The sequence below is a fragment of the Drosophila subpulchrella genome, chromosome 2L (assembly GCF_014743375.2).
Source record: "Drosophila subpulchrella strain 33 F10 #4 breed RU33 chromosome 2L, RU_Dsub_v1.1 Primary Assembly, whole genome shotgun sequence".
Classification (NCBI taxonomy): Eukaryota; Metazoa; Arthropoda; class Insecta; order Diptera; family Drosophilidae; genus Drosophila; species Drosophila subpulchrella.
Genome location: NC_050610.1, coordinates 10,869,564 through 10,891,965, shown reverse-complemented (window position 1 = coordinate 10,891,965; position 22,402 = coordinate 10,869,564). Strand labels below are relative to the sequence as shown.

At 42.0% G+C, this 22,402-nt stretch overlaps 6 protein-coding genes and 1 long non-coding RNA gene across 15 annotated transcripts in view; 4 read left to right on the top strand and 3 right to left on the bottom strand.

Annotated features, from left to right (window-relative positions):
* Positions 1-235: 235 nt before the first annotated feature.
* LOC119546741 lies at positions 236-3,637 on the bottom strand. 7 transcript variants are annotated; one of them, XR_005219186.1, is made up of 5 exons: positions 3,489-3,637; positions 2,804-2,954; positions 1,499-1,800; positions 696-784; positions 236-613 (listed from the first exon to the last, which is right to left on the bottom strand). It is a non-coding gene; the product is annotated as an uncharacterized LOC119546741 (long non-coding RNA). The 7 variants fall into 7 exon arrangements; XR_005219188.1 differs by having other exon boundaries at positions 1,499-1,797; XR_005219187.1 differs by having other exon boundaries at positions 1,499-1,797; positions 2,812-2,954.
* A 1,513-nt stretch (positions 3,638-5,150) lies between these two features.
* On the top strand, positions 5,151-8,092 carry LOC119546132. The gene has a single exon (XM_037852234.1). The coding sequence runs from the start codon at positions 5,188-5,190 to the stop codon at positions 7,132-7,134; it is 1,947 nt and encodes a 648-aa protein (XP_037708162.1). The 5' UTR covers positions 5,151-5,187; the 3' UTR covers positions 7,135-8,092.
* Positions 8,093-8,430: 338 nt separating this feature from the next.
* On the top strand, positions 8,431-10,497 carry LOC119546133 (phospholipase A1 member A). The gene is made up of 4 exons (XM_037852235.1): positions 8,431-8,565; positions 8,624-8,992; positions 9,140-9,571; positions 9,633-10,497. The coding sequence occupies exons 1-4, from the start codon at positions 8,529-8,531 to the stop codon at positions 10,238-10,240; spliced, it is 1,446 nt and encodes a 481-aa protein (XP_037708163.1). The 5' UTR covers positions 8,431-8,528; the 3' UTR covers positions 10,241-10,497.
* Positions 10,498-10,629: 132 nt separating this feature from the next.
* On the bottom strand, positions 10,630-16,165 carry LOC119546131 (aspartate--tRNA ligase, mitochondrial). 2 transcript variants are annotated; one of them, XM_037852233.1, is made up of 8 exons: positions 16,004-16,165; positions 15,601-15,751; positions 15,306-15,531; positions 14,060-14,560; positions 13,815-13,993; positions 13,624-13,713; positions 12,110-13,567; positions 10,630-12,038 (listed from the first exon to the last, which is right to left on the bottom strand). In XM_037852233.1, exons 3-8 carry the CDS (start codon positions 15,526-15,528, stop codon positions 11,169-11,171), a joined length of 3,321 nt encoding a protein of 1,106 aa, XP_037708161.1. In that variant the 5' UTR covers positions 15,529-15,531; positions 15,601-15,751; positions 16,004-16,165; the 3' UTR covers positions 10,630-11,168. The 2 variants fall into 2 exon arrangements, with proteins under 2 accessions (XP_037708161.1, XP_037708160.1); XM_037852232.1 differs by lacking the exon at positions 16,004-16,165 and having other exon boundaries at positions 15,601-15,768.
* Positions 16,166-16,567: 402 nt separating this feature from the next.
* LOC119546384 (diacylglycerol O-acyltransferase 1) overlaps positions 16,568-22,402 on the bottom strand; it is a 6,514-nt gene continuing 679 nt past the window's right edge. The window contains exons 3-8 of the mRNA XM_037852623.1: positions 22,312-22,364; positions 17,765-17,873; positions 17,565-17,708; positions 17,194-17,504; positions 16,862-17,134; positions 16,568-16,801 (exon numbers count right to left, since the gene is read on the bottom strand). Coding sequence (XP_037708551.1) covers positions 16,568-16,801; positions 16,862-17,134; positions 17,194-17,504; positions 17,565-17,708; positions 17,765-17,873; positions 22,312-22,364 — 1,124 coding nt within the window. The remainder of the gene's footprint in view (positions 16,802-16,861; positions 17,135-17,193; positions 17,505-17,564; positions 17,709-17,764; positions 17,874-22,311; positions 22,365-22,402) is intronic.
* Positions 18,014-22,075, top strand: LOC119546381 (exportin-2). Its single transcript, XM_037852616.1, has 7 exons — positions 18,014-18,229; positions 18,736-19,595; positions 19,675-20,158; positions 20,217-20,519; positions 20,586-20,742; positions 20,798-21,098; positions 21,169-22,075. Exons 1-7 carry the CDS (start codon positions 18,145-18,147, stop codon positions 21,904-21,906), a joined length of 2,928 nt encoding a protein of 975 aa, XP_037708544.1. The 5' UTR covers positions 18,014-18,144; the 3' UTR covers positions 21,907-22,075.
* The window catches only part of LOC119546383 (trans-1,2-dihydrobenzene-1,2-diol dehydrogenase), a 23,379-nt gene continuing 23,102 nt past the window's right edge, over positions 22,126-22,402 (top strand). For both annotated transcript variants that reach the window (XM_037852620.1, XM_037852619.1), the window contains exon 1: positions 22,126-22,299. In XM_037852620.1, the coding sequence (XP_037708548.1) occupies positions 22,236-22,299 (64 nt within the window). In that variant the 5' untranslated portion in view covers positions 22,126-22,235. The remainder of the gene's footprint in view (positions 22,300-22,402) is intronic.

Sequence of the window (22,402 nt, the reverse complement as noted above, 5' to 3'; positions counted from 1 at the left end):
TATTTTTGAATTTTTTCTTGAACGACTACATATGTCAGCCTAAAAGTATGCTTTAAAATATACTTTCAATCTCTTTAAAGAAAATCAACAGCATTTCAAAATAAATTGTAGAACGAATGATTATATATAAATATATATCTTAATTTATGATTTAACAAAAGTTCCATTTTCTGCCTGCTAATACTAAAAAATCCCCCTTATTAAAAATATTTAAGAAAAATAAAACATAAAGTCCTTAGTTTCCTTTTTGTTTTTATTCCTGCAGTTTGTTGTTGTTGCTTTGCGGTTGTTATTCACAAGTAATTTAGGAAAAGTCGAGTAAAATGCAGTTATACATTATGTATGCCTTAACAAATACGAATGCGAAATAAATGTGTTGTTTAACAATGAAGTAACCAATTCTTGGTGTTACACATTGATTGCTGCTGTTGGTCTCAATTTGCCTATACTGTACATCATGGTCTATGAATTGCAAATTAAGTAGATTCCATTGCCAAACGAAAATAATAAAGATCACAAAATAAAATTTATGATTAGAGCAGATGACGCCAGGGCCGGCAGCAAAGTATTCCGAATGGATCGATCTTTAAGATGGAAGAAATGTGCCGGAGGTCTGCGAGAAAATAAACGAAGAAATGTTTGGGAAATTATCGAATTGGCGGGCATCCCAGGGGATCGAGATTAATTGTACTTACCACATGGCAGGGGTTTACCCATCGATCAGCAAAGTGCTCATCATGATCGCCGAGCCTCCGAATCCGGCAGCTGGTGGCTTTGACGTCATCTGGAAGTGGTTATGAGAAAGATATTTTTAAAATTAAATTTATAAAAATTATTTTTTCCTTTGACGTAAGGTCTCTGCACTTAATAATATATGAGTGTATTATTTTTCTGTTTTGTTTGTTCAAGTGGCCGCATTGGCATAAACAATGGGCAGCATTGCTTTGTTTGCCTCAAAGAACATAAGCTCCTTTGAGATTTATTTTTGGTTCTTCAAAATAACTCACTGAGGGATTTCGAAAGCAGATTTGTCTTTCGCAAAAATAACACTCTATACTCGAAAACTTGTTCAAGTTTATGCATCAAACTGCAAAAAATATTCAAAAGTATTTAATATATAAATTAATTATAATTTCTACCTTGACCAATCATAAATTGTGGCCATAAAAAACTGTCTCTTTGAACATTTTTATGCTTGACATTTTCGAGCGAAAATTTGAAAAGTTGAATCACAAAGTTGCGACATTCGGAAAATGCTGTGTGAAAATGATTTTTAATGCTGCCCAATGAAGGGGGCAGTGACGACAGGAAGGTGCTTAGTGGGCCATGTCGAAATCTTGTCGTTAAAAAATAGAAACGGAAAATCTATTTATTATCGGGCCGGTCAAATGGCTGCCAAAAAATTTAGTCAAGGTTTCTTTTTTTCTTGGGAATATATCGATAATTTTTTTGATGTGTGTGACTGATAATTGAATTAATTGGCAGGGGTATGGCTCACCTGGCTTAGGTTACTAGTAGAAATCCATTAAATGCTAAACATCTTAAACGCGTAGGGTCCTAGAAGCTCCACCGGACCACAAGATGATGGCATGGCCGGCGTCTTGGAATTGAAATTCAACATGTAAGCTATCCTTGATGGGTGATAATAATAATGGTGGTGTTGGTCTGGTGACTGGGGATGGGGTCCTAGAAGGCGGCTTCGTAGAAGGCATAGAGCAGGAACAGCAGGAAGGCTAGGATGAGGAAGGTGGTGAACAAACTCTTGGCCTCATTCATTTTGATTGGGTTGTTTGCTTGCTGCTATATTGATTACAAGATATAATAATAATTAGGTAAGCGATTGATCGATCGATCCATAGACACAAATCACACACTTTTGAATAGATCTCTAGTTTGAGATGGAGAGATTTCCAACCGTTCGTAGCTAAAGGCGCGCTATAACTGAATTTCCCGATCTGAATTCCACTTCTCCACAAAAAGTTGGCCAGCGCTTGGAATTATGGCCATTGCCTAGGCGCACGCACCAACCCACATAGACCTGGATCCGATTATATAGACCATATATAAAATATTCTTTTATATTTGTACTATATACATATCACCGGCTATTCGCTGGTATGGGTGTCCAGTTGTTGCTCATATTTTTGAGGCGGCACAAATATTTTCTAGATTTATATATATATATATGTATATATTCATAGCTCGGTCTGTATATTTGCGGTATATATATTTGAATTCCATGCGATTCTGGGCAATTTTTTCTCGGCTCTTTGAACATTTTTCATTTGCTGGACTGCACCTAGACAAATTGCCTTTTTCCGACTGGACCTTGTCATTTGAAAAATGCTTTATTTATTTATTTCTTGGTTTTTGATGGTGGGAACTTGTTTTCTTCTCCAGTTGTTTGTTTGATTAACATATTTATTTACTTTCCACCGGAAAATATGCCGGTTTTGCCTAATTTGTTGGTCAAATCGTTTCTAAATATTGGGGGAATATTGAAAAATCGGGTACATCACGTAGCCCCCATTGAGTTTATGGCACATTTTGGACTTAATGAGCATTTCAAGGTTTGTGATTGATGTGAATTTATCTCGAATAAATTCAATGGGGAAATTGGGATAATTGCAATTTTACAAATGTTCTAATCGAAGCCACAAAATTTAATTGATTTGAATATAAACTTGGGAGAGGTTGTAAGTTCTTTCTATTACATATTTACAAAGGATTTAATTTAATCGCATTATAATTTTTATGCCTAATTTAGCTACGAAGGTTAGGAAATATATTTAGTAATCATTACCTTATTACCTTTTATCCTGCTCTAAGGACCTTCATCTCGCCGCTATCCGTTTACAAGACGGCATAGATGACGTAAAGGAAGAAAAGAAGGATGGCCAGGATGCCGAAGGTGGTGAAAAGGTTCTGGGCTTCACTCATGTTGATTGGGTTTGCTGCAGAAAAATTGGTAGAAAATATTCTGTATTATTTTAGAATACGGCCAGGCTAAAATTATACTAATTTATTTTCCCATTACATATTCACAAAGTATTTTTTTATTTGGCGCGTGAGAAGTTTAATTTGACAGAAGCATAAAAAAGGCGGCCATAAATTTCCGCGAAACACATATGATTTTGTTTTAAAATAAGCTAATCAAATAAAATCCAAACGTATAAGTATAGATCCTATATAAAGACGACAGATATGAAAGCCATATGGAAAATATTAAATATTTTTCGGTTTTTTCTACGCCTGGCTATATCTATTTGATGGTTCTGGTTCGCTTTGTATTTCTGATAGAGCAATCAAAGAACCATATGTCTATATAGATTGGAATAATTCCAGTTTTATAGATTGGACCGGTTCCAACAAAAGAAAAGTGCGGAAATATTTACGAACACGGCACACTTGAATTCGATTTTAGAATTCCGAAATTTTTAAATCATTTGACTGGGGTCTGCAGGTCACTTCACTGGTCGCCCGGTTACCTTTAGGATTTTTCTTGTCCGCTGGGGGAAGACACAATTTTGTGCTATTAACTGCTGAAAGCCTTTGGCTCAACTAAAATCATTGGCCCGTCCACGAATTGGGATATAGATGAAATACTTAGCAATCTGCAGGCATCCATTCAGTGGATATAGATTCGTGCGCGTGTATAGGTGCTTCTTTTTCTAATATATGTGGATATAGCGAAATATTTTGTCCCATTGGCCAAAATGAGACGCCACTACCAGGGCAGAAAGTGCAGACTTTTTGGAAAGTCGCGTAGAAATAACATCGAAAATAAATAAAATAAATCTGCGGGGCACATTTTGACAGTTTTCAAGCAGCCGTTGGCCGGATCTGAAGACAAACCACCAACAATAACAATACGCTCATTAAAAATAATTCAGGCATATAGTATATAGTTTGTTCCATTTCGAAACATTTGCCTTGAAAATATTGACAGCGTTTTGGAATTTCCGCAAGTGCTAAGGAACTAAAAACATGAGTTTATAATGTAGTGTGGGATCTAAAAGGTTTTTGTATAGATGGAAATGGCAAGGGATGTTTAAATTTACGATGCTTACATATGATCTCTCTAAGTAATATTTAGCTTTAAAAGCCTATAGGAGGTTTAACTAGCTAAATGATTACAGAAAATGTACTACATCATCTTACCCTAATCAAACATTTCCCTCATCTTCTGTTGACATATAAATACCACCCAAAAGTTTCATAAACAACTGTCACACATTTCGGGTCCTTGACTTCTCTAAAAAACATACACTTTCCCTAAGCTGACACTTGTCATTAAGTCAATTTGCAATGCGCAAATGTTGAAAACAAAATTGCCTGACACCAAAGTATATATTAATAATGACCAAAATACTTATGAAAAGTCAATGAAATTTTGTTCAGTTGAACAAAAGCATTGATGAAATGTCTGGAAAAAATTCAGAAACAATTGTAACACCTTTTAAAAATCATCCAAAAAGTTCTGTGCTTGAAAACAATTTCTTTTGATATATGTAAACTTTTTTAAAAACAAGAATAAACCAATTGGAATAACATTCTGTTTTTCTATTTGAGCCAATGCAGCTGTGACCACATTGCGTATGGGGAATGTTTGTTAGATTTAGTAAAGCTTGCATAGATTTATGATGCTTAAGAGCTTTTTTAAGATACATTTTCAGGTATTTTTGCTCTTTTATGTATAAAGTACGTATATTTTGACACACCCATGAAGATTTTTGGTAATTTTTTGTAATTCCTTGAAATTTACTTGAGGTTTGAGTGCTAAAAGTCTTAGGGAACACATGCTTGTCAGTAATTTAAAAGTGCAATGAACAGCATATGCATATATATAATTAAATATACAATTTTATTGAACAGCACGCGCATCTTTTTAAAAACCATATTTATAAACAAATCCCCCCATCAAAACCATAAACAAATATTATTCCGAGTTCATTTCATCAATAGGCGATGTAAAGCAAAGCGGAATGGCAAAGATCTTTAAGGTCAAGGCGGGCTCTATAAAGAGAGCAAAGAGAACTGGGCGAACTTTGATAGAATCGAGAATATATAGCTCAATCCGCGGCTTCCGTGGCTTATCAACTCATTAGAGAGTAAGTACGAGCTAAATTTTGCGCAGTTTTCGTGGAACAAAACAAACGACCGGACCGCAATAAAAATATAATTTAAATGCGCTGGAAGCTTCAGTTTGTTTTGATCGCTATTGTAATTCAAATAGTGAGGTCTCAAAATGATCAGGATTCGGATGCGGAAGTGGAATCGGATTTTGGCTCGAAAACGGAGTTGGCGTTTTTTACCAAACTGTACGATAGCAACCTGAGAAAGATGGTGAAAATCAAGAACGACTCATTGGAACCGTGTGATGATTTTTATGCCCATGCCTGCGGAAATTTCGATCGAGAACTAGAGGAAAACTCTGATGAATTTCTGCCACCATATCTCTATAACAAACAGGACCGAATGGACTTCTTTGCGTCTGAGGTTGACAATTTTGAAACCATACCAGGAAAATTGATTTCTCAACTTTATGCACAGTGTCGAAAGAGGGGAGAAGGTAATGTTTTTGGTGGAACTGCCAAGACTTCCCATTGGGAGCGTCTGCTGGAGGAGATTCCCTTCCTGGCCAGACATGAGCAGGTGCTCTCTTCCTGGCCTTTTCTCAGACATCAATGGGAGAGAAGACAACTTAATGGTCAACTTAATTGGATAGTTCTATCGGCTCAACTGGCAGCCCATGGATTACCCACCCTACTGCGAATCTACTTTGCCCTGGATACGATTTATGTGACTCCCATGGAGGATCTGCCCTGTCCCAGTATGGAGGAGTTCAAATCGAGCCTATCGGATGTCTTAAAGGGCCGTCATCATCAAGCGTCCCATATAATAGCACATGAGATGAGGGTTCTTTGTCGTGGAATGAGGGGAGAACTGCCGTTGGCTAGGAGTTTAACCAGGAATGGGAGAACTACAACCCAGAGACCCAGTCAAGAACAGCTGATCCTGGATGAGAACACCAAGGACTACTTTCAGCTCTTTTTTGCCGAGCTTAATTTCTCCAAAGAGCAGCTGGAAATGGCGCGAAAATTTCCCCTAGATGTGCAGAAGATCAGCCAAGCCTGGGAAGTTCTAAGGCAAACCGAACCCCGAATAGTCTACAACTATGTGATGTGGCAGGCCAAGGAGCAGCTCCGATATCCGGATTGCTATAAAATATCCGAGGAATTCGAGAGATTACTGCATTCGGAGTACTGGCAATGGCATGTCTTAAGTCCCCATCTAACTAGGGATGTGGCTTTGGCTGCCTATCAACTGCATACAACCCGCTTCCAGAAGATAAGAAGATCCAGTTTGTCCAGAAGAGATTGGTATGGTCATCTTTGGCCAGCTTCGGTGGAGAAAAAGGAGCTACAGGTGGCACGCATCCTACAGGCTCATGCTCAGAACTATCTAAATATCACAGAACTTAACGAAAACTATGGTGATTTGGGTTTCGCGAATAACTCCTTTCATCGAAATCTTCTGCTCCTCCGAAAGGCTCAACTTCGTCATAGTTTTGCATCGCCCTATGTGGATGAAGAGGATGTGAATCAGCCACCCTATTTCCTGAGGCACTTTCTCCACTTCGTACTGCTCTCATTGCATCGGCCGACCTATCACTATTATGCCACCCAGGGTTTGGGACTTTGGAGGCAGTCCCGACTTCTCTTGGACACCGATGGTCGATATACCGCTATGGACTGCCTCGAAAGGCAGTCCTTGCAACACTACGATGCAGAATTGGCTCCGATTTATAGACCACTTGGCTCGGAGGAGGTCGCGGAGACCTTCCATTTCTATCGCTCATTTCAGTATTCTCTCAGGGATTACCTCTTCTGGCTGCAGGGTGAAAGATTCGCCTTTGCCGAAACCGCAGTGCTGCAGTTCTTCGGATTGGATCCTCAAAAGGTGCTCTTCTATGCGGTGGCCCAGCAGTTGTGTAATCGCCAAACGGAGATCTTTGCGGCCCAACTCAATAGGGGTTACATGAATATGCCCGAGTTCCAGGAGGCCTTCAAGTGTGAGGCCGAAAAACCCATGAATCCCTCGTCCAGATGCATGATCAATATGTGTGAATAAGTTATTGTCCTAAGCAATAATATAAGAATTATTTTGATATTTAAAATGTAACTTCCCTTAAAAGACATTAAAATTTGAAATGATTGTGATATCTTATAAACAAAAGACGTATAATAGTTATAATCTCCCCATTATCAAAAAATATCTATGTCATCATAATTATTAAAGTGAAATAGACTATCACAAAAATTGTTTAAACGAAAAATAAGATATTCTGCATCCCCTAAAGATTTTATAGTTTTTACATATGCAGATTAGCCATTAATATTTTAATGGATTTGACTATATTGCCAATCCCAGGCACATACATATGTCGCTCGCTTAAAGACACAGGCGGGAAATGTCGGCCCATCTAACCACTTATTCGCATTTTGTTTGACATTCCAAAGAACATATTGGCACGTATATATACGATAGTTTATGTATAGTTTGCTTGCGAGTGGATTTCGAGAGGAAAATCGTGGGCGTTCTAGACACACGTACCGGCAATAAATTGAAAAAGCATCAAAAAATTCCAGAGAACTCTTTAAGCAGAAAGCCAAATATTTTTGGCTGAGAAAATATAGCAAGTCTTAAATGTTTGCTATATTCCCACGTTCAACCACATGATGGGGATAAAAAAGATATAGGGCTTGTATAATTTCCTCTTCTCTGGTTAAATGAAATTACAAATCTCATTCAAGTTTGTTTTCATTGACCTGGGTCGGGAAATATTTCAAGTTATCTATGTGGGTCTCCGAAACGAGAGTGAGTCAACAAATCTACAAGATTCTTCGCAAGACACGAGTCCTATAAAGGCAAAAGACCTGCGAGCATTCGGCTTTGTACGTGAGCCAAGATCTCTTGCGATAACAACAAAAAGTTTTCATTCAGTAAACGCTGTTAATTGAAACCTCAATCACGTAGGTAAGTCTATAAATAGGTCTATGAGTGCACATTGTTGAGTGAGTGAGTGTTGTGCAAATGCATTTATAAGTTTTCCACGAAAATTATAAACAAATAATAAAGAATTCTGAAATAGATTATATAGTGTTTTGAAGATACTTAAGATATTTATATCATACACATAGCATTAGAAAATGTGAATCGTGTGTTATTCTAGGTATTTTATTAAAACTTCCTGGAATTGTTTAATTATGAAACTTTTTTTGTGTCTTTAATTCTCATTTTGGTTTCACTTTTCCATCGAAACTCTCACTTTATAGCCGTACTCAAACTCACGCATATCAAAAGTACTCACACATTTGCATATCTCATTACAATTTGGCCAAAATCGAATTGAATCGACCAGCCGGCTCTTAGTTTCTCCAACGTTTTCAGCCCGATCGCTTCATGACTCTGGCAAAGAAATTTTAAAACAGTTGGAACTGCAGGTGGATATAGTTAATGGAAAAATGCACTTGCCATGTGTCATTGGAATTCTGCTTCTAGGTGGGTATTCAGATGACTTTAAAGATACAGAGTATATTTATTCTCCGATTACTTCCAGCATGTTTTAGTCATACAGCTCTTGGAAGGGGATTTCTAAACCTAAAACCCATTCAAATTGATGAGGATGGGAGCACCACAGAGAGTTCTACGGATCCCACACCATCCCACACAACAACACCCTCAAATAGGGACATAACCATCGGACCCTGCAAATGGGCCATAGGTCGAAGTTGTCCCGATCCGGATGTTAAGTACTATATCTACACACGCCACAATCCGATGGATAGACAGTGCCTTCATATAGACGACTCCATGGAAAAGTCCAATCTGACTGACTCCTACTTCAATCCCCGATATCCAACGAAGATCATCATCCATGGCTATAACTCGGATATGTTTCTGCATCCCCTGCAACAAATGAGAGAGGGTGAGTTATAACTGGGTTTCGATATTTGGGAAAATAATATTGAATATCAAGGATCTATTTATAAACCGTATTAACCATATATGTATGTCTTAAGACCAACCAACTATTTATGAACCTTTTACTTAAAGGCAATACTTTTCTTTCTAGAATACCTGGCCAAGGCGGATTATAATATCATCTATGTTGACTGGAGTATCCTGTCGCCAGGACCCTGCTATATAAGTGCAGTTCATAATACCAAACATGCTGGAATCTGCACCGCCCAGTTGGTAGAGAGATTAGTGGAGACGGGTAATACGGATATCCATGTGATAGGCTTCTCACTGGGAGCTCAGGTGCCCAACTATATAGCGCGGAACCTGAGTTCGTTCATGCTGCCCAGGATTACGGGATTGGATCCGGCTATGCCCTTATTTATCACCTCCGGCAATGCGGACAAGCTAGATCCGAGTGATGCTAGCTATGTGGATGTGATACACACCAATGCTTTGGTTCAGGGAAAACTGGAGAGATGTGGTCATGCGGACTTCTACATGAATGGCGGAATCATGCAACCTGGTTGTAATGGACAGAAAATTAGTGAGTCTTTTGGTTACTATTTTATGAAATATGATATCTTACTTATGTTTTCATTTTCCAGATTCCTTTGCCTGCAGTCATCAACGGGCACCCGCCTACTTTCTGGAGTCCATTCGCTCACCCAAGGGCTTTTGGGGTTGGGCCTGCAGTGGATACATATCCTACCTCCTGGGCATGTGTCCTCCCACGAACTTCTTGCTGGAGGCTGGTGACAACATAAGACCTACTACGAGGGGAATGTTCATGATAGACACCAACGATAGCTCACCATTTGCTCTGGGCAAGTGGACGGACCTGCCCACTCTGGGAGCAAAGAAACCACATTGGCGAGCTCCGCCGCAGAAGCTGAAGGCACCTCCAAATCAGGGTGTGGATCCCCTCCTGCATCACATCGATCAGTTTGGTAAATTGGCAGCCAACTTTAATAACCTTCAGATGTCTCCCAGTGGGCAGGATCCCTACGAGCACTGGACAAGCTTCAGTCCGGAGCAAAAAGAGAACGATGATGATAATGATTCGGTGGAGGAACAGGAAACGGTGGAACTTATAGAACCAGATGATCGGCAATTCAGTACTCAGGCTCCAATACTTAGCTGGTGGGATTACAGAAGGAATCTCACATGTGGATTCATGGAGAACAACATATTTGCTGTGCCAACAGTGGATTAGCCCCAATTGATGCTTTAACATTTTTAAAAACACTTCCTTGCCCCCATTCCTTTATACTTTTTAAGAGCCACCTTAGCTAATATCAACAAGTACGACTTTAAATCTAGTTTTCTTTGAGTCATTTTCAAATCTTGAGTATTGACAAATCCAAAGATTTGAACTACAATAATTAGAGCATTAATTTTGTGCGATTTATTAGGTTATAGTCAAAAAGGGTAAACAAATTGCGTAGATATTGAAATAATGACATGCATAACCAGTAGGAGGTTTAATACAATCATTATGGTTTAAAAATCAGACAATACAAATAATTTTACATCCTATGTGCTGAATGTTATTGGTTAAATAATCGGACAATTTTCTTGAACAAATTTCCATTATGCAGATAATTTGTTTGGACATTTCAATTGAGTAATTCAGTTTAATACAATTTCATTTTAATCCGTTCTATTACATAAATTAATATTCGTTGAGTGTAAACACCGATCGTACACAATCGATGACTAGAAATCAGATTCAAATTTGGAAACACAGTGAAAACTGTAATTCAAGCATCGTATAATTAAACAATTCCGAATACAATAGCTGGTTTGTATATTTTGTAAATTGTAGTAAATTTGTTGCCATTATAATTAGAAATGGACTTGAAGAATGTAGACAGCCGGGTCGGGATGTGAGTCTATAATTAGTTTGTCCTAGGCTCTATGTTCTGGTATTGAAATCCGTTGAGAAGATCCGGGGTGGGTACATATATTATCCTTTATGGTGTACAACTGTGTGTATAAAAGGGTTTTTGCCATTTCGACCCGACCGCTGTGTTTGCTGTATGGCTGACTATTTAGTCCGCCAGCTGCCATCCTCCGTCCTGACTACTGAGCTTACAAGTAAAATGCTAATCCGTTATCCGTAATGTTAATAAGCCGCCGCTCTAGACCTTCTTCTTGACGACCCGCCTGACTCTGGACGGCGTAGCAGCCACCGGTGAAACGGGCTCGTCGGGTGGGGGTACTTCGGCGGCGGGAGCTGCTTTGACTGCCGCTTTGGTTGGCGGCTTGACTGGCTCTTTTACTGGTACAGGTTTCTCTTCGTCATCAGGCTCTGCCTTGATATCCACATCCATTTCCGGCTGCTCAGAGTCGCTGGTCGCCGACATCGGAGATGGAGGAGCACGCTCTTGGTCGGGATCGTCGTCCTCCTGTTCGTGTGACGTGTTGTTTGTGCTGGTCTCTTCATCTTCTGTCACCGAAAGGTGGTACAGCTTCATCTCCTCCTCGGAAATGGGAACCGGAGCGTTTGAGAGCGGATCACGCCCGTTAAGTGACTTGGGGAATGCAATCACATCACGAATTGATCGTGCGCGGCATAGGATGGCCATCAGGCGATCCAAACCCAAGGCAATGCCACCATGGGGCGGGCAGCCAGACTCCAATGCGCTGAGCAAGTGCGACAAATGATCATGTGGGATCTTTAGAATCTGTTCAAGTATGAAGTGCTGCATGTCACGATCGTGAATTCGAATGGAACCACCTCCTACTTCCTGGCCGTTTAGGACCAAATCGTAAGCCTGGGAGCGTATGTTCTCCATGTTTTCGCAGCTCGTGGCAAAGTTGTCGAGATCATCGCTGTGTGGTAGGGTAAACGGATGATGAACGCTCTCCAACTGGTTGGTCTCACGATTCCGCTCGAACAGCGGGAAGTCGATCACCCACAGGAAGCGGAAGTCATTCTGCTTCTTTATTTTAGCGTTCTCGATCAAAAACTCGTGATAGTCCAGTCGGATGCGACCCAATAGAGTGCGCTAAAAGCAAATTAAAACAAAATATTGTATTCATATAACATAAATGTTAGTAAAAGATGCTAGATACTTACAGTTTCCACTTTCGGTCCAATGCCCAGAAAGAGCAGGTCGTTCTCCTCGAGATCAAACTTCTCGGCTACCTCGGTGGCAACTTCCTCGCCCAGCAGGTTGCCGAGCTTGTCTTGCACATCCTTCGTTGGACCGAATTTACGTACGAACAACGTGCCCTTAAATTCCCTACCGAGACCCTCGTAATGCTTCCGGGCAGTTCCATTCCAAAAGGCTTCACTTGCCCGCACCACGATGGCATATGCGCCGAGATCCTCGTACTTTTCCTTGAAATCGTCGCTCTTTTCAATGATTTCAGAGATATTGTTTAGAAGGAAACCGAACCGAGTGTCCGGTTTGTCACAACCGTACTTTTCGAGTGCCTCCTCGTAGGTAATGCGACGGAAAGGTGTTTGCAACCGAAGAAAATCTTTGGGCCACGAATAGCGGAGTGTCTCCTCAATGAGTTGCATGATGTCATCCCGGCTGGTAAAGGAAAGCTCAATATCCAATTGGGTGAACTCTGGCTGACGATCTGGACGCGTCGCTTCATCCCTGTAGCAACGAGCCACCTGGAAGTATCTGTCTATTCCTCCGGACATCAACATCTGCTTAAATTGCTGTGGACTCTGCACGAGCGAATAAAAGTGTCCTGATTTACGAGTGGGCACCACAAACTCTTGGGCTCCACCGGGAGTCCTCCTAAAGAGGGTCGGTGTCTCCACCTCAACGAAACCCAAATAGTTGATCAGATACTCTCGCATTTTCATAATAACAGACGATCGGAGGCGAAGATTGTGCTGCATATCAGTAAAGCGCAGATCCAGATACCGATGAGTGAGTCTCAAGCGTTCGCCAGCGCGATTGAACTTCCGAATCTCAAACGGTAGGTTTTTCTTAGCTGGGTTGAGAACAGTCACCCTATCTGCTTCCACCTCAACATGTCCAGTTTGCATTTTGGGATTTATGGTGGCCGCTGGGCGAGGTATCACTGTACCTTCCACACGCACAATCGATTCAATGGGCACGCCCGTTTCCACATAATCCTCTAGACCCACTGTTTTGGGCAACAAGAGAACCTGAGTTTGTCCATAAGCATCCCGAAGTATAAAGAACTTGTTCATTCGCTGGAACTCTAGCCAGCCGCATATGATTACTTTTTCGTTGATCTCATTGGAGGTTAGTTCACCGCAGTTGTGTGTGCGATCGGCAAACTTGTTGGTATCCGCTACCTTGACTCGTTGCTCCACAGTATTGGAGCTATTAGCAGTTGGGTCTGCATCCGCTCCATCTTCCTTGGATTCTCCATTATTGCTGCTGAGATTGCCCGAGGCTTCGGCGGCAGCCTCTTCAGCCTCCAGATCGTCGATTGACAGCTTCTGCTGCTTCTCCTTGGCCTTGATGGGACCGTCGTAGGGATCGTCTGGGTTCACGATCTTCACGCTTGTCACACTAACTTCCACCTCACCAGTATCGTATTTCTAAAGAAAGTTTTATAATATAAATTGTGATTTATAAACGGACTTTTTATGCTTACCAAATTAACATTGGCTTTGGGTCTGCCCAAAACTTTGCCCACTATCTGAATTACAGTCTGCTCTGGTGTCGATAGGAAGGTGTCGCTAAGCTGAAAGAGTGATATACGGTAGCATATTTAATAAACTTTTACTGTCAAGTTAGCTGAAGACCACTTAAAAATATATTTACTTAAGGAATTTCCTCACTTACCGACTGATCCTCGATCATAAGTTGAGTCTGGCCATAACCATCCTTAAGCTGTAGAAATTTGTTATTCTTGGTAGACGGAATCCAACCCACCAGGGTCACCGTCTTGCCCACATCTTCGCGACGCAGATCGTTGCAGGTGAGATCGCGGTTCTCAAAGTACTTTAAGATATTCTCGTTCTCTGTAAAATTATTTTAAGTAAATTTGAGGATAAACCAACATCTAATGGTCCGTCCTTTCCACTCACTGGCTATCTTGTACTCGGTGCTGGTTATCCCAAGGTTAGTCTGCTGCTGCACCATGGTGCTGTAGGTGCGCTTGTCACCAGCTCGCTTAGTCCCGCTGGTGGGGAAGTGAATGTTGAGGATGTCCTGCACCTCCACTTCAATCTCGCCGGTTGGCATGGTCTGATTGCACGAATTGTGCGGACGACGCATCACCAGACCCACAATGGTCAAGGTGGTGTTCTCAGGCATGTTGTTCATGCGGCGCGCCACCCGCGGATGCTTGTCCTCCAGAACCACCAGCTGGCAGGCTCCCCCGTTGCGATCGCGCAGCTCTGCAAAGCGATTAACCCGCTTCTTGATCAGCCTGCCGGTCAGCTCCACAAATAATCCGCAGTGGTGGTTGCGCAACTCGCCGCAACTCTGGCGCATCGGCTGCGGGGGTTGCGAGTTCATGTTGAAGTTGCTGGCCATGGCGCTCATCAGCTGCATAAGATCGTTGCCGGAAATGTTGGGACCACCCACTAGAACAAAGAGCATTATGGTTAGTATATGGTTAATGTAATACAATATTAATGGATCTGATGTGCATGCAAGAAGCAGCTTATTATTTCCCTTGGAACTAATCGATATTTTTATGCCCGTTACTCATTGAGTAAATCTAATATACATATATAGCCATGTCCGCTGAGATCTTGAAAACTACGAAAGCTAAAAAGTTGAGATTTGGCCCAAGGTGCTAAAATTTTTAGCGCCTTCATTTTTGAAGATTTTGGAAAAAGGGATTTTGTTTTGATTATCAATACCCATCTACATGCCAAAAATGATTCTAATTAGACCATTTATTAATAAGTTATAAGAAAATAAAGTATGCAATCTTGGAGACAATCGCTTTGTGTCTTCTCTCTTGTTTCATAAATGTTTTACAACGTGTTCAGATCATTAAAGTTCATTAAAGTTCAATAAAAATGTTATTAAATTTTTTTTACATATTTTAATTAATTGTTCTACAGAACTTTTCTTTTAATTCTAAACAGCAATTTTATTAGAACGTATGTAGATAAGAAAAATGCCGTCAAATTTTTAAAAGACTCATAAAAGATTAATTTAAAAATAATATTAGGTTCGATTTCTTAGATTTTTTTTGAAAAACGCTTTAAGGAATATGTAAAATAAGCTTATAAGCTAAATAACCATACGAAAAACATGGCCTTCCTCAAAGTTATACATTAAATGGTCTGAATTTAAAATATCTTGGGATCTACTTACTGTTGAAGGGATTTGGCCCGGGACCGGGACCGAAGTTGTCATTGAAGGCGGGACCTCCGCCCCCGCCACCGCCACCGCGGTAGTTGTCGAAGTCGTTGTAGCCACCGCCATCTCCTCCTCCAAAGTTACCACCACCACCACCACCACCACCGCCACCGCCACCTCGTCCTCCGAATCTGCCGCCGCCGCCGCCGCCACCGCCACCACGATATCTGCCACTCATGATCTGCAAATCGGAACGAGGGATTGATCATGGAGCGATCTCATGGTAAGGGAGTGATTCACGAGCACTTACGTGACCACAATCAGCCGGTTCTTGCGCTGAAACCAATGAATCCGGGGTGCTCCGATGCCGAATATGCTTTTCCGCCAATAAACCGCCGCTGGATGAGCTATGCACGAGTTGTTGTTGCAGCTGAAGCCGCTGATGACTTCGCCAGAGGGTCCTGGAAATTAGTAACATTTTTTTTTGTTTTTTTTTTATTAATTGCTTCCTAACTACTGGCTCATGCAATGGGCACTGATATATGTAGGAAAAATTTTCAGACCCCAGCACGAGCTGCACACGCACACAGACGCACTCTAATCAGACAGCGGCACAAACATATACACACTTTCCAAAAATGCGACGGTGTATGTATGTGCCGGGCGTCGCGAAAAAGCCGACGAAAAAGTTTGTGTATAGTTAAGAGCTGTACCGTAAAAACTGGATCGACTGTAGGGCCACAATTACGCCGTATTCGTACAGCAAAAAGTCACCGAAAATTCACAAATGTCTGGCTCTCAAATGGACTTCAATTTGATTTCTGAATTTTACGAAAAAATTGTCACTGTTTTGGCTTGGCTGGTAGAGGTGGAGAAACATCGATAGCAGTATCGATATTTTCTGTCTGGGATTAAGTAGGACCGTTAAGCATCGATACGTTGTGAGTTCCGAGGGTGGATCTATCGAATGCCTAACTTTCTTTATCGATGTGTGTTTATTTAAATATTTTTTATATATCTTAAATTAAGAGTCGCTTTTTATGAGTTTAAAATTTGTTTTATTTACATGACACTTAAATTCATTAACAAATGCATTCAATAACAATCTATTTGTGTTCATCAGTACTACATGCATGTGCAAAAGTCATACAAAATCAGCTTTGTATTCTGGCAATCACAAGTTTCCTTCTTAACTTGCATTCTGGCTTATAATTTACAAAAAGTACACGGACCCAACAGTGCAGATAAACCATCCCAAAAAGAGTGATTTACGCAATCTAACTGCCGTAGTCGGTGCCGTTGAGTGAGTGCTTAAAATGCTGAACCACGTAGTCGTGATAGTAGCACATTATGCACAGAGGTTGACCGAGTATTATGGAAGCCCACACGATTATGTTGCCCATTCGGGGACCCAGCTTTTTCTCAATCGACTTGGAAATGGCTGAGAGAGGAATCTGGCCCATCATGCCCATGAAGGCCCAGATCTTATAGGTTTGCAAGGGAACGGAAACCTGAAATCAGAACAAAAATAATTTAAAATAGGTAGGAAGTTAATATATCGCCTATCTTACTAAATATTCGTGGAAGATGGCACTGAACAGGAAGACAATAGTGGAAGCCTGTCTTGAGGAGTAGCCCATTTGGACCACTGGGATGTAAAGATGACGGACACACCACCTGTGAACTGGCATGTTCCAGGTCCGCCAGAAGGTATCAATATTATTGGCATTCCACCAATCACAGTAAAAGTTTCGATCGGCAAAGTTCAAGAGCTCTCCCACCGCATTTAGGAACGAGTGGAACATCAGGTAGAAAAAGCACAGCCAGCACAAATGATTGGGTAACTAAGAAATTTTAAGAAAATTTATAATTTAAGAATTTTATAAACTCCTTCTATACTAACCGCCAGTTTAAGGAGTCGTTCGGTGGCCAATGCCACATCCATGTTGGAAAACGGTATCAGGGAGTTCCGAACCGAGGGAATTATCCACTGCTGAAACAAAGCCATCACCACATTCACTCCAATCACCACCTCCAACAAGCGCTTGAGCAAAAAGCGTTTGCGCACGCGCGAAGTTCGAGGGAAGTTCAACTCGTAGCAGAGTGTGGGAGCACAAAGGAAGTACAGGAGATCCCTGTAGGTGAGATTATCCGGATATTGCACCAACTTTGAAACGTCCTCATCTTCTTCACCGCCATCCAAAAACCCATTTTCTAGATGTTAAGTAAAGAAAAATATTAAATATGTTATGGGGTTTAGTTATCTAAACTTACTCAGTTCCGCTAAAGTAATGCTGGGTCGACGTTCCCGGGGATTCTTTTGGTAGTAGGTCTGTCGGCACCACATATTCGTTTGTATATAGGACCAGAGTTTTAGAAACAGCACAGAGTAAAAGAAGCAAACAGTTGAGGCACCCACTATAAAAATACGAAAGTTATAAATATATTATTTGTGGCTATCTTTTTATTCTTACTCAAACTGAAGGCATGCCCTTTAAGGTGAATGGTGACCACGGGCAGGCAGACCATCACCACAATGTTAACAATCTGGATAAAGATGCCTAAACTTTCGGCAATGATTTCCTGGAAAATTGGTTAAAAATTAAATGTTATTTAAAAGATAAAAAAGTACATTTAAATAAAACAACTATCGATAACCAGTAACGGTAATTTCTCCCATCACCAAACCGCAACTCCAACTACCGATAGTTCCAAGTCCCATCTCCAGATCCGCGAGCATTGTGTGCGAAAAGCCATTTGCGATTTCATTTCATGTTGCAAAAGTGCGGAGGAAAAACCCCCCAGTGATAATACTTAAAACTAATTAGCCCCTCGAAAAGAAAACAGACTCGAAATGGAAGTGACAGAGGCGAATTTGCAGCTGCTGGCCGGTTATTTGCAGCAGACGCTGAGCGCCGATCCCAATGTCCGCCGGCCGGGTGAGTGTGTGTGTGGGAATGCGTGTGCACACGGACGGCACGCACACAGCTGCACATGCGTGTTGTGTGCGTGCGCGGGAAATGATTTTGGCGACGCTTGGGAAAAATACGGTTTTTAAAAACCCTATGGAGGATTCTACATGCTTTCCAGACCTATAAAATATTATGGAATACATGCTGTCTACACTCGGTTGAGCTAAGATTTCCGGTCTTGATAAGACTGTTTCCCAGCTTCATCTTAAAGCACATCCCTTTATTCTATAGCTTTTTTTCCAAGACCTGTTTAAATCAAAGGTCTTTATCATTATAGCTATTATTATAGTATGGGAATCTTTAGCCCACACGTGCTAAGCATCCTTTCTAAGGAATATCTTTTAAAATCGCTGTTAATATTGATTTTATGGAAATGGTTCATTCTACCCAATTACCCAAATTCTAAAACATTTGTCTGAGCCCCCAAACATCTTTTCTAACAAGTTCTCCCTCTCTTCCCCCCAATTTTCCAGCCGAAAAACTCCTGGAGTCCACGGAACTGCAGCAGAATTACCCTATTCTACTGCTCAACCTGATAGACAAAGCCCAAATGGACATGACCACACGGGTGGCGGGCGCCATTGCCTTCAAGAACTATGTGAAGCGGAATTGGGCGGCCCACCTGGACACCGATGGTCCGGATCGCATCCACGAAAGCGATAGGAACACAATCAAGACCCTGATCGTAACGCTGATGCTTCACTCGCCGGTGGCTTTGCAAAAACAACTAAGCGACGCTGTCAGTATCATTGGCAAGCATGATTTTCCGAAAAAATGGCCACAGCTCATCGACGAGATGGTGGAGAGATTCGCCTCGGGCGATTTCAATGTCATCAACGGCGTCTTGCAAACGGCTCACTCGCTGTTCAAGCGCTATCGCTATGAGTTCAAGTCGCAGGCTCTGTGGGAGGAGATCAAATTTGTGCTGGATCGCATGGCCAAGCCATTGACAGATCTGCTCCAGGCCACCATGCAGCTGACCAAGGTGCATGAGAACAATGCGGAGGCTCTGAAGGTCATTTACGGCTCTCTGGTGTTAGTGAACAAAGTGTTCTTCTCGCTAAACTCCCAGGATTTGCCAGAGTTCTTTGAGGACAATATGAACACGTGGATGGGGGCGTTTATTCAGCAGCTGGCCGTCGATGTGCCATCGCTGCGAACTGGCGATGATGAGGATGCGGGGGTTCTGGAGCATCTGCGCACGCAGGTCTGCGAGAATATTTGCCTGTATGCCAAGAAGTACGACGAGGAGTTCAAGCCATTCATGGAGCAATTCGTGACGGCAGTCTGGGAGCTGCTGGTCAAGACTAGCCTGCAAACCAAGTACGACGCGGTGAGTGATAGAAATAAGTTAGCTTTTTCAAGAACCTATTTTATAATTTTCAAATTTAATATTATTTTTTTTTCCCCAGTTGGTTTCCCATGCCCTGCAATTCCTCTCCGTTGTGGCTGAGCGGCAGCACTATCAGAGCATTTTCGAGAACCCAGAGATTCTTGCGCAGATCTGCGATAAAGTTGTCATTCCCAATCTGGACATTCGGCCCTCAGATGAAGAAATATTCGAGGACAGTCCAGAGGAGTACATTCGCCGGGACATTGAGGGCTCTGACATTGACACTCGGCGTCGGGCGGCCTGCGATCTGGTCAAGACTCTATCCATTAACTTTGAGCAAAAGATCTTTGGCATCTTTGGTCAGTATCTGGAGATATTGTTGACCAAGTACAAGGAGAATCCGGCTGCCAATTGGAGGTCAAAGGATACGGCTATTTATCTGGTCACTTCATGGGCCTCTCGAGGTGGAACCCAAAAGCATGGTATCACACAGACCTCGGAGCTGGTGCCACTGCCGGAATTTTGTGCTCAGCAGATTATTCCAGAACTGGAGCGACCCAACAGTAAGTTAACTATACAAAATTGTATATCCATCAAGCTAATATATGTCTCATCTTGCAGTCAACGAAATACCCGTTCTAAAGGCGGCTGCCATTAAGTACGTAATGGTATTCCGCAGCATTTTGGGTCCCCAGGTTCTGGCCAACTGTCTGCCGCAGCTCATCAGACATCTTCCCGCCGAAAGCCCAGTGGTACACAGCTATGCTGCCTGCTCCGTGGAGAAGATCCTCACCATGAAAGATGCTAGCAACGCGGTGGTGTTTGGTCCTCAAGTTCTTGGACCTCACGCAACTCAACTCATCAGCGGATTGTTTGCAACCCTCTCGCTGCCGGGATCCGGCGAGAATGAGTATGTAATGAAAGGTGAGTTTGAGATGCGAATTGGTCAGTTCTCTTTCGTATAACAACGAGTCTATTTTTTCTTTTTAGCTATCATGAGAAGCTTTGCGGTTTTGCAATCGGCTTCATTGCCTTTTATGGGTGTTGCCCTTCCTCGGCTCACCGAGATTCTCACCCAGGTGGCAAAGAATCCTTCGCGCCCGCACTTTAATCACTATCTCTTCGAAACGCTGGCTCTGTCCATCAAGTAAGTTATTGGAATGACCTTTTTAGGAAATGTTATTAAACCTACGTCTCTACAGGATTGTTTGCCAGGCCGATGCCTCAGCTGTAAGCTCCTTTGAGGAGGCCTTGTTCCCCGTTTTCCAAGGCATTCTACAGCAGGATATTGTAGAATTTATGCCCTACGTCTTTCAAATGCTTTCAGTGCTGTTGGAAGTTCGGGAGGGCTCTGGTTCCATACCGGAACCATATTGGGCTCTGTTCCCTTGCTTGTTGTCTCCAGCTCTTTGGGACCGTACGGGCAATGTCACGCCCTTGATTCGGCTTATCTCAGCTTTCATCAAGCAGGGTTCAGCTCAGATTCAAGCCTTGGGTAAATTGGTGAGTAAACTTGTAGAGAGATAACACAGAAATAAATTTACTGATTCCAATTTCATCCATTTCATTACAGAGTGGAATCCTTGGGATCTTCCAGAAGATGATTGCCTCCAAGGCCAACGACCACGAAGGCTTCTATCTGCTGCAGAATCTCCTTTCCTACTACCCAGCCGCTGAAATCCAGCCTACTCTGCGTCAGATCTTTGGCCTGCTTTTCCAGCGATTGTCTCTCTCGAAGACGCCCAAGTATTTAAGCGGCATCATCGTCTTCTTCAGCTTCTATGTAATCAAGTACAGTGGCGGTCAGCTGGCTCAGTTGATAGATGAGATACAGCCCAACATGTTTGGCATGCTGCTGGATCGCGTGCTCATCACTGAGATGGGGAAGGTTCCCAAGGAACAGGATCGCAAAATGGTGGCTGTCGGTGCCACAAAACTGCTCACTGAAACGCCGGAAATGTTGCAGCCACAGTACGCGGCTTTCTGGCCAAGACTGCTACACTCTTTAATCGATCTTTTCGAGCGACCACCTGAGAAATTAAAGGGACTCGAAATAGGAGAGTCTGCCGGAGTTGCCGAGGATCCCGATGCGGGCTATCAAGTGGCCTTTGCCCAACTAACTCATGCCCAGCCCAACCAGCAGGATCACCTGGCAGAGATCACAGATGCCCGCCAGTATCTGGCCACATCGCTTTCCAAGTTCGCGCAGTCCAGGGCAGGAGAGTTGCCAACTTTGCTGGCACCCCTCGAACCGGAGTACAAGCAAGTGCTGCAGAAATATTGTGATCAGGCTGGTGTACGCATTGCCTAAAGGAATCAAATGACTTGGGCTCATTTATCGCAATCAAACCTCGCCATACATTCGCAACTCTTATCGTAATCACTCATTGCATGCCCGGTTTATTGTCATTGGAAATTGTATCTATTGTACGTAAATGTAAGTTTTGTAAACAATAAATAGTTATGTTTTTAAAAGTTAATATGCTTTCGTTTCGGAATGCTTCAAAAGTACTGACTAGTATTACACTTTCCTCTCATAGGAACAAATCGTTTTTTGTCAAACACTTTTGTACTGTCCAAAATTGTTCTTATTTTAGCAATAATTCGATATTTAAAATTTATCATATAAATAGATAAACCATGTTCAAGCTAATTATGTGCCTAAAATCGCGATCAAACAAGTTAGGCGTTAGATGCTATCAAAGTGAGTACTTACCATGGCAAGACCCTTTTCCACAGCCAGACAGAGGGAAATGTGAACCAGAGAGTCTGGAAAAAAGGGTAGTTAAATGGTTAAGATTGTGGGA

What these genes read in the sequence shown, in the direction of transcription:
- LOC119546133 (XM_037852235.1), top strand. Translation starts at nt 8,529, where the DNA reads ATGCACTTGCCATGTGTCATTGGAATTCTGCTTCTAG. An exon ending in CCTGCAACAAATGAGAGAGG is followed by an intron (nt 8,993 to 9,139) that starts GTGAGTTATAAC and finishes TTTTCTTTCTAG; the next exon opens with AATACCTGGCCAAGGCGGAT. An exon ending in TTGTAATGGACAGAAAATTA is followed by an intron (nt 9,572 to 9,632) that starts GTGAGTCTTTTG and finishes TTCATTTTCCAG; the next exon opens with ATTCCTTTGCCTGCAGTCAT.
- LOC119546132 (XM_037852234.1), top strand. Translation starts at nt 5,188, where the DNA reads ATGCGCTGGAAGCTTCAGTTTGTTTTGATCGCTATTGTAATTCAAATA.
- LOC119546131 (XM_037852232.1), bottom strand. Translation starts at nt 15,768, where the DNA reads ATGTTACTAATTTCCAGGACCCTCTGGCGAAGTCATCAGCGGCTTCAG. An exon ending in AACCGGCTGATTGTGGTCAC is followed by an intron (nt 15,532 to 15,600) that starts GTAAGTGCTCGT and finishes TCCGATTTGCAG; the next exon opens with ATCATGAGTGGCAGATATCG. An exon ending in CCAAAGCCAATGTTAATTTG is followed by an intron (nt 13,568 to 13,623) that starts GTAAGCATAAAA and finishes AACTTTCTTTAG; the next exon opens with AAATACGATACTGGTGAGGT.
- LOC119546381 (XM_037852616.1), top strand. Translation starts at nt 18,145, where the DNA reads ATGGAAGTGACAGAGGCGAATTTGCAGCTGCTGGCCGGTTATTTGCAG. An exon ending in TCCCAATGTCCGCCGGCCGG is followed by an intron (nt 18,230 to 18,735) that starts GTGAGTGTGTGT and finishes CCAATTTTCCAG; the next exon opens with CCGAAAAACTCCTGGAGTCC. An exon ending in AGAACTGGAGCGACCCAACA is followed by an intron (nt 20,159 to 20,216) that starts GTAAGTTAACTA and finishes CTCATCTTGCAG; the next exon opens with TCAACGAAATACCCGTTCTA.